The following is a 12546-nucleotide window of genomic DNA, read 5'->3' as shown; positions in this document are numbered from 1 at the left end:
GCTTATCTGACGCCTTCCGATTTTGTGTGCCCCACCCCTCAGTTGCGCCTACTCTCCTGCTACCATTTGCTTCCACTGTCTGCTTTTCTCCTGCTCCTCGTCGCCATGGCCCGTCGTTCTCGCCCCAGCAAACTTCAGAATTATGCCCTACTGAAGAGTGGTATACCTCGCCCAAGGCTCACCGAAGACGACATCACCGAGCTCAAGGCTCACATGCGCGAGTCCTTCAAATGGGATTCGGATCCGAGGGACTTCCAGCTCAAGGCCGTCGTTGCGCAGATTGAAGGAGTAGACATGATTGTCCAGGCTCCCACAGGTGCAGGGAAGACAGCTCTGGCTGCGGGTCCACATGTTTGGCCCGCCTTTGCAAACAAGGTCACCCTCATGGTGAGCCCGCTGATGGCTCTGGAGGAGGAAATGGTACGTAACATCCTGGTATGCCTACTGCACCTGTGAAAGACATGAGGTGAACACCGGCTCAACAGGTGGACACCTTTCGGGACGACTTCGGCCTCAAGGCGGTCACACTACATAGCAAAAACGGCGGCTGCAGCATGGAAGAGATTGAGGTAAGCTGCTTCTTTTTATGCCATTTTGAACCATCCCGAACCATGTGTACACCGAATATAGAAGATCCTCAACCTGGAGTATCAAGTAGTAATTGTCTCACCGGAGATGCTCCAATCCCGCCGCTTTACCGACCTCGTACTCCGCAACTCAAAGTTCACCCAGAACATTGTCTCAATGTTCATTGACGAAGCCCACTGCGTCGTTCACTGGGGTGCGGACTTCCGGAAGAGTTACGGCACCCTGGGAAAGATCCGCGCATTCCTGCCTCCATGCACTCCCGTAATCGCTGTCACAGCTACTCTCACTAGACGAGTTCGTCGCGCGCTCTACGGCTCCCTCTTGTTCTCTCAATCTGAGGCCCGGAGCCGCTTCGTCAACAAAGGGAATGATCGTCCAAACATCTCCCTTGTTATTCGTGGTTGTGAGCATCCCCTCAACACGTTTGCAGACCTTGATTTTGTCATCTCCGAGAACATACAATCAGTCCACGACATCCCAAAGACCTACCTCTACGTCCAGAAGATCGCCATCGGCAATGACATCATTGCCCATCTGTACCGGCGGCTATGGGAAATCCTTCCCGAACTGCGACCAGGTCCGAACCAGCCCAAAGAAGCTGGATGTATCCGGCTGTTCAACGCAACTATGTCTGCACGCTACCGCAAGTGCGCCATGGCCGCCTTCCGTGAGGGACAGATCCGAATCATGGTCTGCACAGATGCGGCAGGAATGGTATGTTCACTGGTCGAACTCTCTACAGTTCATTTATTAACAGTTAAGCTGCAGGGCTGCAACATCCTCGATGTGGAGCGTGTTATCATATGGAAGATGCCGGAAACGTTCTCACACTTCGTGCAGCGCGCGGGACGCGCAGCGCGAGGGCGCGGCACTCGAGGGGTCGCCATCCTCCTTGTCGAGCGCTCTGCGTACAACACCAATATCGTCGACAACATGCCCGCTTCCCTTGATGAAAAGCCCGTTGGCAAGATTCAGGGGACCAAGGAGAAAGCACCACGCGCAGACTCCAAGGAGGTGAAAGAGTACGCCAGAGCTCACGGTGTCAATCGCGGCGGCTCAAAGCAACTCGACGACATACCCAATGGCAAACAACCCCAGCTGAACCCAGCAAGTGCCGACGAAGGTCTTCTCTCATTTGTGCAAAGCACGTCCTGCCGGCGTGAAGTCTGGGCACAGGTTTTCGAGATCCCAGACTCGGAGCGGCGTAAGTTTTGTTCACTCGCCGCATGTATATGCTCCCCTAATTTTATGTGTATAGATCCCCTAGCTGAAGGGTGTCCGTGTTGCGACCTCTGCCATCCGAAGCTGTTTGATCTCGCCCGCCCTGCACCTTGTCCTCGTGAAAAAACGAACAGGTTGCCCACGAAGGGCCTGCCCGACCCGACAGCTCGTGCCGCTCTCGCACAGTGGCGCAAGATGGTACATGCCCGCGACCACCCATTGGCATGGTTTAACGCCAAGGCAATACTTCCCGACGTGCTTCTCGACTCACTTGTCTCATATGGCTCTGTCACTCCCATCCAAATTCGAGCTATCATGAAGGAGCCATCCGCAGTGTGGACGGATCGCCTCACCGCTGAGCTATGTGAGTCTATGGCACATTTGCAGATTCGGTTCGTCCCCAATCCAAAGAAGATCTCGGTGAAGGCAATTCTTGAACATCCTTTGCCCTCATCCTTACCTGTTCCACCCACCAACTCTGCTGGCTCGTCGTCGTGCAAACCAGTACAAGCCGTGCCAACCCAGACTGAGGCCGCGCGCGCACCATCACCCGATACCATGCGCGAGCCCCCACCTAAACGCACACGTACCAAAACGAAGCCCACGATGCCCCCAGAAACCGCATACTACCCGACCTCTGTTTCCGCCAACGCAGAAGCATCCAAACGGCCGCGCGGGGCGTCCGCGTCGTCCATGGCTCCTCCGCCACAGCGTAAGCGCCTGCGCGCGACAGAGGTCCGAGGCAGCGAAGCGCCGGCCCCATCGCAATCTCTTGCCCCCATCTACCTAGGCACGCCTGCCCACTCCACCCACTATGCTCACCCTTCCTCAACACCCACACTCTTATCAACCCCTCTTCCACTTGTGTCGCCTCAGCCGCACCCACACTATGGACAGAACACGAACGAGACCACATCCAGTTCACGCCAGCATGCAAACTTCGCACAAGAACAGAGTTCCGACATGGAACACTCAGTACCTCAGAGAACGTACGTTTATCACAACACTCCTCCCGCGCTACCCTACCATCCCCCGCCACCTGTTTTCCCATCTCCCTCGCCGGCTGCCCAACAACTTCAGGAAAGCCCGGGATCCAGGATCACCTGGTCGACGCTGCAGCAGCCTGTGTGTAGTGCTGGTCACGTCGCACCGTCTCCTCTCCCATGGTCCAGTCACGATGGCGGCCCCACTGCTCCATCTCTGTTCACAATGTCAAGCTCAAGCCTCCCATCCTCTTACTACAACAGCACACCCACTCGTGCAAGGCATTCGATCACAGGGCCCGCGATGCACTCACGGACTCCCGCAAGGCCTCCATCTACGCCTGCGATACACCCGGCTTTCCCTACAATGCCGCTGGGTCCACCCACGATGTCAGCCCCTAGGACGCCCTCCGACTCCTACACAACCCTCTGGGGCATCCCCGCGTCCTCGCATACAATGCCGACTATCACACCGGTGACTCAATCGGCCACGTCCTCAACACGCTCTGTGGCCCTCGCATGGCCTCAATCTCTCCCCGCGATGCGCTCTACCACGCCTGCGATGCGCTCTACCACACCCGCAATGCGCTCTGCCGCACCCGCAATGTGCTCTCCCACTCCCGCAATGCACGGCGAGTCTGCCACGCCCGCGATGCGCTCTGCCGCGCTCGCGATGTCACCACTTGGTCCTACGCATGTGCCATACCACACGCCCGGGCCGTACCATGTTATGTGCTCATCCACGCCCGCGATGTATCCATCCGTTGGTTTTGCTCACGGTATGTCACCCTTCTTGTCTGTGCTCTCCTTCAGCATTCCTCATAATACTCCGCATTGGAGTGCAGGTCCGCCACCTGCGCCCAGCCCATATACGCAAGTAACAGAGCTCCCCCAGATTGCGAGAAGCACACCGGAAATTCGAAGTCACATGCAGGCTCTCCCGCGTCAAGTAGCCTCACTTGGAATGCCCGCTCCATACCCACGGGACGGGATCTCTGCGCAGGTTCGACATGCGCAGGACGCCCAAGTCGTCGTGCGGGCCTTGGTGAGTCTCGGTGACGTCATGTAAACTACACCCCACTCAAGTTCGGCATACCTGCAGACGACGACGGCTTCTCTGGACACGTCATCACCCCGTCCTCCACGCGGTTGGACAGAACCATGTGCCACACTGGACGCTCTAATCTCTGGCTCACAGTATAACCCCGGTCAGCCTGACACCGGGACACCCGCTCAAAGTATGGACCTCGGGCAGCCGCAACACCTCACGCACGCTGAGTCATCTCAGAGACAGGCTCACCACGACGTTTCCATCTACGACACTTACGGTTTTGAGCCTTTCATGCCACCTTTTCACCCCGATCCTGCGCCCCCTGCATCCTCTACCCCTTCAACTAGCGGACTGGCACCCGGGTTTTATGTCGAGAACGGCCATGTAGACCCGCAATTGGCTCATTGTTCATTTGGTATGTAAAATCATAACTATTTACACCAACGCGCGCGCGTGAGGGAGTGGACGGGAGGACGTGCACAGGGGAGCTACTCCGAGTCCAGAGGCCAGAACGCGCGATTTTTCTAAGTCCCGCGCACGTGACTTCCTTTTTGGGCGGTCCTGCCAGAGGGGCGACCAGTTTGACCAGCCGGTCGGTAAACCGACCGCCGAAGGCGTATCGGAGTTTGAACCGACCGGCTGGATGATCGAGCCTAGGGCTAAGTGTATCGTAAGGCGTGTGAGGCGAGACCAAGAGATAAGGGACTACAAAGATAACATGCGTATGCGTAGCGTAATCTAATCTAATTGTAACCGGCGCTTCCGCGCGTATCTTCAACAGATACTGACTATACTTCGGTTTCGACCGACGCATGGAATGAGATTAGATGGTGAAAGCCCAGCAAGCTAGGCCTCCCAATGGCGTATGTGTCTCGAGATTACCGGCCTATATCTGACCCAACCCAACATCGAAGTACACACGACAAGGGACTTGGGAGGACTCGGCTCAGGAAGTGGTGTTTTCATGACGCGCTGTCCGAGTCCGCCAAGCTGCTTGGAGGGGCGGCATTCTTCGAACTCATGTTCTGCGCGTGTATTGTGAAACGGAGGTCGTGACGCAGGAGGGGTGCTCGCTGGCTAATGTCTGGGCGGTGGCGGTGATATAAGGTTAACGCTGCTCCGTTGCCGGCCATTTGACACCGGAACCGACCACCGGAACTGACTCGAGCTCCGGGCTCAAGCTGTGATCGGGCGAGGTGTGGGGGTATACGTACCTGAACGGATAAGTATCCAAGTAGCGCTCAAAAGCACACTGATATAAGCCTCTCGGAGCTCACGGCGCATCTTGCCCGCTTCCACACTCTTGCTTGCTCGCATTCTCCTCGTTCATTCTCCGCCCCCCCGCTCCTCGGTTCGAAAATGCGCTCAGCCATCATACTGGCGTCCACTCTTTTCGCGGTCGGCCCGACGTTCGCTGCATACAACCTGATCAAGGACTACTCCGGCGCGAACTTTTTCGACGGCTGGCAGTTCTATGGTAACTACGACAACCTCACGAATGGTGCGTCATCCGAGTAGACCCTCGCTTTCTTCATCCCTGGGCGATCGTGGGTGGCTGTACGAGTTTGAGAGTGGAGAGTCTATATCTGGGTGGGAAAGGAACCTTCGCGTGTTTTGCGTACGTCGTGCGCAGCACGCTTCAGGCATTCCTCAAGCTTCTTCATGACTTTTGCCACACCTGTCCCTTGCAATTCTGTCAGGCTCTGCCAGAAGTTCACTCCTTGACCATGTACTTCTGCAGGCGATGTCGTCTACCTCGATCAAACCAACGCGACCCAGGGCTCGCCCAAGCTCGCCTATACCACTGACAAGGGCACCGCCATTATACGGGTAGACAACGAAACTGTTGTTCCCTACAACGAGAAGCGCAACTCCATCCGCATTGCTACTACGGACTTCTTCCCTATCAGCTCCGTCTTCCTCTTCGATGCCGTTCACATGGCCTACGGCTGCTCTGTACGTCTTTCGTTCTTGCCACACACAGATTTGTCTAAAGGGTTTTGACTCACTAGGTTTGGCCAAGCTTCTGGACGTCTGGTGCCAACTGGCCGGCAGCGGGTGAAATCGACATCTTGGAGGCAGTCAACTTGATGCCCGCCAACCAGATGGCTATCCATTCGGCAAATGGCTGCACGATCAACGGTGCGAACTGCACCGACGGCGCTGGCTGCACTGTGGGCGAGAAGAAGCCGAACAGCTACGGTGACAACTTCTCCAACGCGGGTGGAGGCCTTTGGGCCACTCAGTTCGAGACCACTGGCATCAAGTATGTGTACGCATCCCTGTGGTCTTGTCTACCACTAACGTTGTGTCTTGCAGCATTTGGTTCTGGAGTGTAAGTACCCTATACATGCGTCAGGTCGTCCGTGCTCACTGTGCTGCAGCGCGCAGACATTCCTGCCTCCATTACCAGTGCCACAAACTCCATTGATGTCTCTGACTGGGGCACCCCCTCGGCTTCGTACTCAACCTCCTCAACGTGCGACATCGGCAAGTTATTCGGTCCCCAGCAACTGATTCTTGACATCACGCTCTGTGGTGACTGGTAAGTGCTTTGCAACCTGTGATGTCACAGTAGTATTCATCATAATCCGGATCTAGGGCTGGTGTTCCTAGTGTCTACACACCCTCCTGCGGTGGGGATGGGTCCGCGAACGCCTGCGTATGGTCCTTTTTTGGCCTTGAATTCTCTTCATGCCCTCATAGCGCTCCCATAGTACATCAACAGCGTCATCAACGAGGGCAAGGCTTACAATGATGCCTGGCTAGAAATGAACTACGTGAAGGTCTTCGCCACCTCGGACGATACCTTCACCGCGTCGCTGTCTGGGACCTCTACCGTCCTGTTGTCCGCCAATGCGGGCCCGACGTCTTCATCCGCTTCATCCGCTTCATCCGCCGCCACTACGACTAAAGGAAGCAACAGCACCAACAGCTCGCCCAACACCGGCGGTGGTAGCGGCGCTGCTGCTGCGAGCCCTCGGATGTACCTTGCGTTCGCGGCGGGTACTGCGCTTTCCGTTTTCACTTGGATGCTGCTCTAAGCAGTTTGACGCTACAAATCTGACTGGGAATCCACGGACCCGAACTACTATACCTTACTTGGATGCTCTGAGTATGCGATGCGAGTACGTACAACTAGTGTAGCGATCTCCATTCGCGTATACCAACAATGTTCCGACATCGTCAGAGTGTGCGCACGTGCCAATATCCGTTGCAGTAGTGCCACAGTGGGCGCTTGTGGTGCTTAGCCTCAACAGTGTCCGCGAGCCATTGGACATCCACGCTTCACTACGCTTCATCGCTGCGACCACTCCCTCCTTTATGACCTAATGAGCCTCTGAACATCTTGTCTCCTCTAAGCCTTGGACCTCAACCCTGATTATATCAACCTCAAGACTACCCGTCGGCCTTCATCGACTTTCCCTGAAGAACACCATGGCCCCCGACATTGCTCGGCCATCAAGTTCTGCCCGACGCAGCACAACGGGCATTCCCCCGAAACCCGACGCTTCATTGGCCGAATGGACGAGCAAGATCAAGGCGATGCAGAAACAGGTCGACGAGGACGAGGAGGCGGAAACTCGTCGACTAGAGATGGAGATCCAGGCATCGAGGATCGCTCGCATGCGCAGGAGCACGAACCTTGGAAGTCGGACGAACAGCGTTGATCTTTGTGAGTGATTTGCCTCGCTTTGGCATGCGGGTGGGACGAGGGACTCCGCACTTCCTCGCACTTCCTCCGACGCAAAAGTTGAATAGATCGCTTGTGGATCGTATACAGGCGCACTGGCGACGAGAATGCATATCTCTGTTCAGGGTTTGGCGGGAAATTCTTTGCATGCATCCGTGTAGCGTTTTCGTATGAAGCCGATGGCTGAGACACCTACCCCATCCCCGCAGCCCAAAGTGGAACGGTCGCCGCGCTCAAGGAGGTCGACCGATCACCCCAGTCGAATGATCCCCTCGCACTTAAAGACCGTCAGAGCAACCAGGACGACGCCCTCCGCAAGCTCATGGGCGACGGCTCGCCGAAGATGTCGGCCACCACAACCACTTCCCCACCATCCACCTCGTCTACATCTTCGTATGGACCTGCGGCGGCGAAGCGAGGCGCTGAACCTATCTCTCTTGCCGCCTTCATGGGCGGTCGCGCAACGGGTCCGAGGCTCACCAAGCACGCTCCACAGCAGGATGCGCACGACCCAACACAATTTGAACAGCGCACGCACGTCGCCGCGCCGCATCCCGTATTCGGACGGGGCGGCGTCGCGATGCCGGGCATGACGGGTTCTGGGAGTGTGTCGGCACAATCTCGCGCCATACGGGATGAAGAGGCTCGGTCAACCGTCTCTACAAGCTCTACGGCGAGCACCAAGGGGCGATATACCATTTCACCATCGACCCCGGCAACCGTTCGCTCGATGGTTGCACAGGCTCAAGAACGTGAGTCTCCGTCGAGTTCCAACGGGCTTTCTGTCCCTGCTCGTCAGCGAACAATGAGCACACCAATGGGTACTTCGCCATCGCCCACGAAGCCCGCGTCCGTAGAGTTTCCGAAGCCCAAGATGGATGCACCAACGTCAGTTCGTCCAGTCACCCCGGCGACCCAGGAACGTGAACGGGTGAGCACACCCAGCTACACTAGCACATCCCAGGTGCCAGCCCGTCAACGCACGATCAGCACTCCAAGTGTTCCTCCATCTCCCGTGAAGCCCACCACTCCCAAACCATCGACTCCTGCGGAGACCTTCACTACCAAGCCGAAGGCCGACATCATCTCCCGCCCATCCTCCAAGTCCCCCAATCATACCATCATTCGTCCCATCACCCCCCGCACCAGTACCGGGACCAAGTCCCCGTCACCGTACAACCCTCAGACCTCGAACACCACAAAGTCGATGGTTGCACTCCCTGGCCTCGCGCGACCCATTCAGCCTTCCCCAAGGAGTTCCATCGGTAGCCCACAGATGCCACCCTCTCACAACCCGTCACCGGCGTTCCTGAAGCCCCCACAAGAGAAGGGGCCCACTCCCAGTTTGAGCCGACTCAAGGGTAGAGGATTCGTGAAGAACATGGTCGAGAAGAGCGCTGCCCTGGAGAACATCTTCCCACCTGAAGTCCCCCCGCTCCCAGAACGCATCCTCTCTCCTACGAAGAGGCAGAGCACCGGTGCTGTACTCGACCGATGGCAACCTGTCAGCACGCCTTCTCCACCTCCAGTCGTTTCGCCCAAGCCCTCCCCAATGCGCAAGTCGCTGACGACTGAGCCTGCTCAAGTGTCGCCCACCACGGCCACTTACACTGTCCCCCTCAAGCGGGAGAACACAGCTCCTGCGACGGTTCCGACCCTTAGCAAGAAGTCTTCGATGCCGACGATGAAGCCAGGCGAACAGCCCGTGGACCCGAACTTCACGGGCTGGTTGGGTTCTTCCAAGACCGTCATCACATACGTTGAACCCACCAAGACCGGTGAACAGCAGCATGCCCCTCTAAGTGAACAACGGACAGAAGTGGACGAGCTCGGCATGCGCGTCCGACCACGGACAACGAGCGGGGGCTTGGTGCAGGAGCGGGGCGAAGCAGGGATGCCTGCGGCAGGCAAGCCGCTCAGTCATGTACGTCCAGTTTGGTAACTCGCAATCTACGTTTCTTCGTGCTTTTGCTTGTACCTTTACCCCTCCCTCCAAGTCGCTATATGCGCTTGATAGATTGGCGCTGACTTTTCGTCCCTCTGTGTGTAGCCCACAAAGGACCGCGCGAAGAAGCCTCGTAAGGGCAAGGGTAGCATACCCACAACAACCCTCGCTTCCTCTACCCTCGACACCGTCCACGAGGCGCCCGCGGCACGGTCCGCATTGCAAACGCGTTCACCTGCGGGCAGTCAGAAGCAGCCATCCGTTCTCTCCCAGGCTCAGACGAGCTCCCCAACTTCCCAATACCCGTCTCCACCCGCATCGCATGGTCGAGCAGTATCCCCTGCCGCGTCCGCTCCGGCGCCCGCGCCATGCTCCACCCCCTTCCCTACAACATCCTCCGCCTCTGACAAGCGCACGCCGCCTGTGGGCGCTCTGCCCACGCCGTTCGGCGCGCCTCGCGGGCCCGGCGGTACAGGGGCGCAGCCCCCGCCAGTGCGTCAGCGCATCCCCAGCACGGGCAACCGAGCGCGGGTTATGGAAGTCGCCCAGGCGTTCTCGGAGGAGATGCGGCGCCAGGCGCCGGCTTCACCGCAGCCGCCTGCATCGCCGTTGGGCCCAGCCGCGGCGGCGCAAATGTACGCGGCGGAGGCGGCGAGGGAGGAAGACGACGACGACGAGGCGGCGGCGGCGGAGGCGGCGGCAGCAGCGGCGGCGGCGGCAGCGGCAGTCAAAGAGGCGGCTTTGCGCGAGAAACAGCGTGTGGAACGCGAGCTTGAGGAGACGAAGCGGGAGCAGGCGGTGAAGGAGCAACAACTGCGGGAGCAGCAGTTGCGGGAGCAGCAGCAGCGCGAACAAGAGCAGCGGCAGCGGGAGGAGCAGGAGCGCTGCAAGCAGCTGGAGAGGGAGCAGGCGCAGTGGGAGCAGCGGCAGAAAGAGCAGAGGGAGCAGCAGCAACGCGAGCGGGAGCAGCAGGTCCAGGTCCAGCAGCAACAGGATCAAACCGAAGAGGACTGGACCCCGCCCAGCGTGAAGAACATGGTCGCGACCTGGGGCCCTCGTGCGACGGTTCAGCCACATGCGTATGGGGCGAGCGGGACCAACGGCGCTCAGCCACGGGCCCAGTCGATCACCGCGCCGCCGTTGGAGAAGCGCAAGTCGAGCTATGAACGGTACTCGCAGTTCATCATGCCTCCCCTTCAGGAAGAGAAGACTCCGGCGCCATCACCTGTGAGCACGCTGAAGAAGGACGCGGCAGCGCCTGATCCTGCGTTATTGGAGAGCGACGAGGACGGGGATGAGAACCCAGAGTCGGCGGAGCGCAAGCCACTCTCGTTCAACGAGTATGTACAACCAGTCGAAGACGTGGTGGTTGATGAGGAAGTTGTGCAACCCTCGAAGGACGAGACTGTTCACCTTGGTAAGCCGGTCTGTTTCAAGACGCTCGAACGTCACTGATCGTCCCCGACAGCTTTCGAAGACAAGCCTCTCCCGCGTGTCGATGTTGAAGCTCTCCACGTCGCTCCTCGTCCCAGATACACGCCGGACCCCGACATCAACACCGTTTCTGTCGAAGTTATGTCCATTGAGACCAACAACACCACTCCCATTTCCAACCCCCCTCACATCTTCCATGACACGGAGCTTCTCGCGATCGTCCACCGTGCCAAAGCCAAGTCATCCGGACTCGTTACCACCCGTGTTTGGGCATGGCAGGGTCGCCGCGCGCAGCCTTCGGAGCGTGCTCTGCAGCGCATCACGGAATTGGCGAGGCGGTACAACACCAGCGCGGAGCAGGTGAAGCAAGCGCGGGAGCCTGTCCAGCTTGTTGGAGTGCTGGGCGGTACGTTGGTGGTCAGGCAGGGCGCAAGGGCACACTGGAGTGCTGAGAACACGGCGATGCATCGAGTACAGTCCAGACAGGGTTTGGTCTTCATCGACGAACTCGAGATCGTACGTTGTTCGGTTCCCTGCTTTCCGTGCACTTAAATGACCCGGGTTGTGCTTGCACAGGGCGTCAAGAATCTATGCTCAGGCTTTAGCTACTGTGTTTCCATCCTCGAGACCTTCTACGTCTGGCATGGCCGCGGAGCCGTACCCACTGAACAGGCGGCAGCACTGGCATATGCTCAATCACTCGCCCCATCCCCCGATAGTATCGTCGAGCTTACGGAGGCGGAAAGTGAGTTGGAGGACATGTTCTGGATGGTTCTGGGAGAGGGAGACTACGCGCGAGCGGATTACTGGAGGTGGCGAGCAGAAACGGAGATTGTGGACCCACGTGTGTGGGTGGTGGATGCCTCTCGGAAGGACACAGTGAGTTATTCTTCTCCGGCGCATAGAAAGGGTCGTTGATGATGTCCGATTTATCCAGCTGTTACCTGTGCCTGTATTCCCTGCGTTTGACCAGCACGTCCAGTCGGTGTTTTTGGTTGACTGCGTTTGGGAGTTCTTCGTTTTGGTCGGCCAGGAGGCACGGCACAAGCGGTCTGAAATCCGTCTTGCCATTTCTGTAGCAGAGGTACGTGCCGTTTGCTCAGCCGGCGCAGATGAGTGTCATTGAGGTTTGCCCGTGATCCCCAGTCTCTTGCTCAGAAAGTATCGCCCACTCGCCCATTCAAACCCGTTGTGCATGTTCTCGTATTCCCCACAAGAATACCCACGGATCTTCTACTTACGTTCCGAGAGCTCGAGGAGGCCGAGTTTGTGAATTGATCTCGCTCGTTCCTTTTCTCCATGGCACTCACTCATCTGCAGAACGCCGGCGATGTACCTAATCACATGAACCTTATACCCAACAACGAGACGGACACCAAGGTCAGTGAGTCAGAGCCGAGCGAGTCGAAAAGTGTGCTTACGGACGATTTCGTCGGCAGCTGAAGATGACCTCTTGGTCGTCTGCAGAGCTGCGAGATCCAGATATGCTCCCACTAGGCGTGTGCCCATCGGATGTCAGCTGAACATGGGGCATTGTTTCTTCAGCTGTCTCCCCTCCGTGATCGCTCCCATTTCCTCCCATTTCTTCTACTGCCTGATCTGGTCTACGGTTAATGACGACCGACCGCAT

General features: G+C 57.8%; 3 protein-coding genes across 3 annotated transcripts; all 3 read left to right on the top strand.

Moving 5' to 3' along the window:
* Window positions 1–105: 105 nt before the first annotated feature.
* BXZ73DRAFT_98918 (P-loop containing nucleoside triphosphate hydrolase protein) lies at window positions 106–3194 on the top strand (the record flags this gene model as incomplete). The annotated part of the gene is made up of 6 exons (XM_048027835.1): window positions 106–420; window positions 486–569; window positions 631–1302; window positions 1357–1792; window positions 1847–2544; window positions 3120–3194. The coding sequence occupies 6 exons, from the start codon at window positions 106–108 to the stop codon at window positions 3192–3194; spliced, it is 2280 nt and encodes a 759-aa protein (XP_047880498.1).
* Window positions 3195–5202: 2008 nt separating this feature from the next.
* BXZ73DRAFT_42895 (concanavalin A-like lectin/glucanase domain-containing protein) lies at window positions 5203–6887 on the top strand (the record flags this gene model as incomplete). Its single annotated transcript, XM_048019046.1, has 7 exons — window positions 5203–5344; window positions 5585–5799; window positions 5856–6109; window positions 6163–6178; window positions 6228–6388; window positions 6445–6505; window positions 6561–6887. The coding sequence occupies 7 exons, from the start codon at window positions 5203–5205 to the stop codon at window positions 6885–6887; spliced, it is 1176 nt and encodes a 391-aa protein (XP_047880497.1).
* Window positions 6888–7281: 394 nt separating this feature from the next.
* On the top strand, window positions 7282–12439 carry BXZ73DRAFT_42698 (uncharacterized protein; the record flags this gene model as incomplete). The annotated part of the gene is made up of 11 exons (XM_048019006.1): window positions 7282–7519; window positions 7747–8299; window positions 8474–9461; window positions 9588–10090; window positions 10424–10899; window positions 10951–11432; window positions 11493–11795; window positions 11854–12000; window positions 12063–12185; window positions 12237–12296; window positions 12356–12439. The coding sequence occupies 11 exons, from the start codon at window positions 7282–7284 to the stop codon at window positions 12437–12439; spliced, it is 3957 nt and encodes a 1318-aa protein (XP_047880496.1).
* Between the last annotated feature and the right edge of the window lie 107 nt (window positions 12440–12546).

The sequence above is a fragment of the Epithele typhae genome, assembly GCF_022376455.1.
Source record: "Epithele typhae strain CBS 203.58 chromosome Unknown BXZ73scaffold_9, whole genome shotgun sequence".
NCBI classification, from domain to species: Eukaryota; Fungi; Basidiomycota; class Agaricomycetes; order Polyporales; family Epitheliaceae; genus Epithele; species Epithele typhae.
This window is presented reverse-complemented; position numbering and strand designations above follow the sequence as displayed.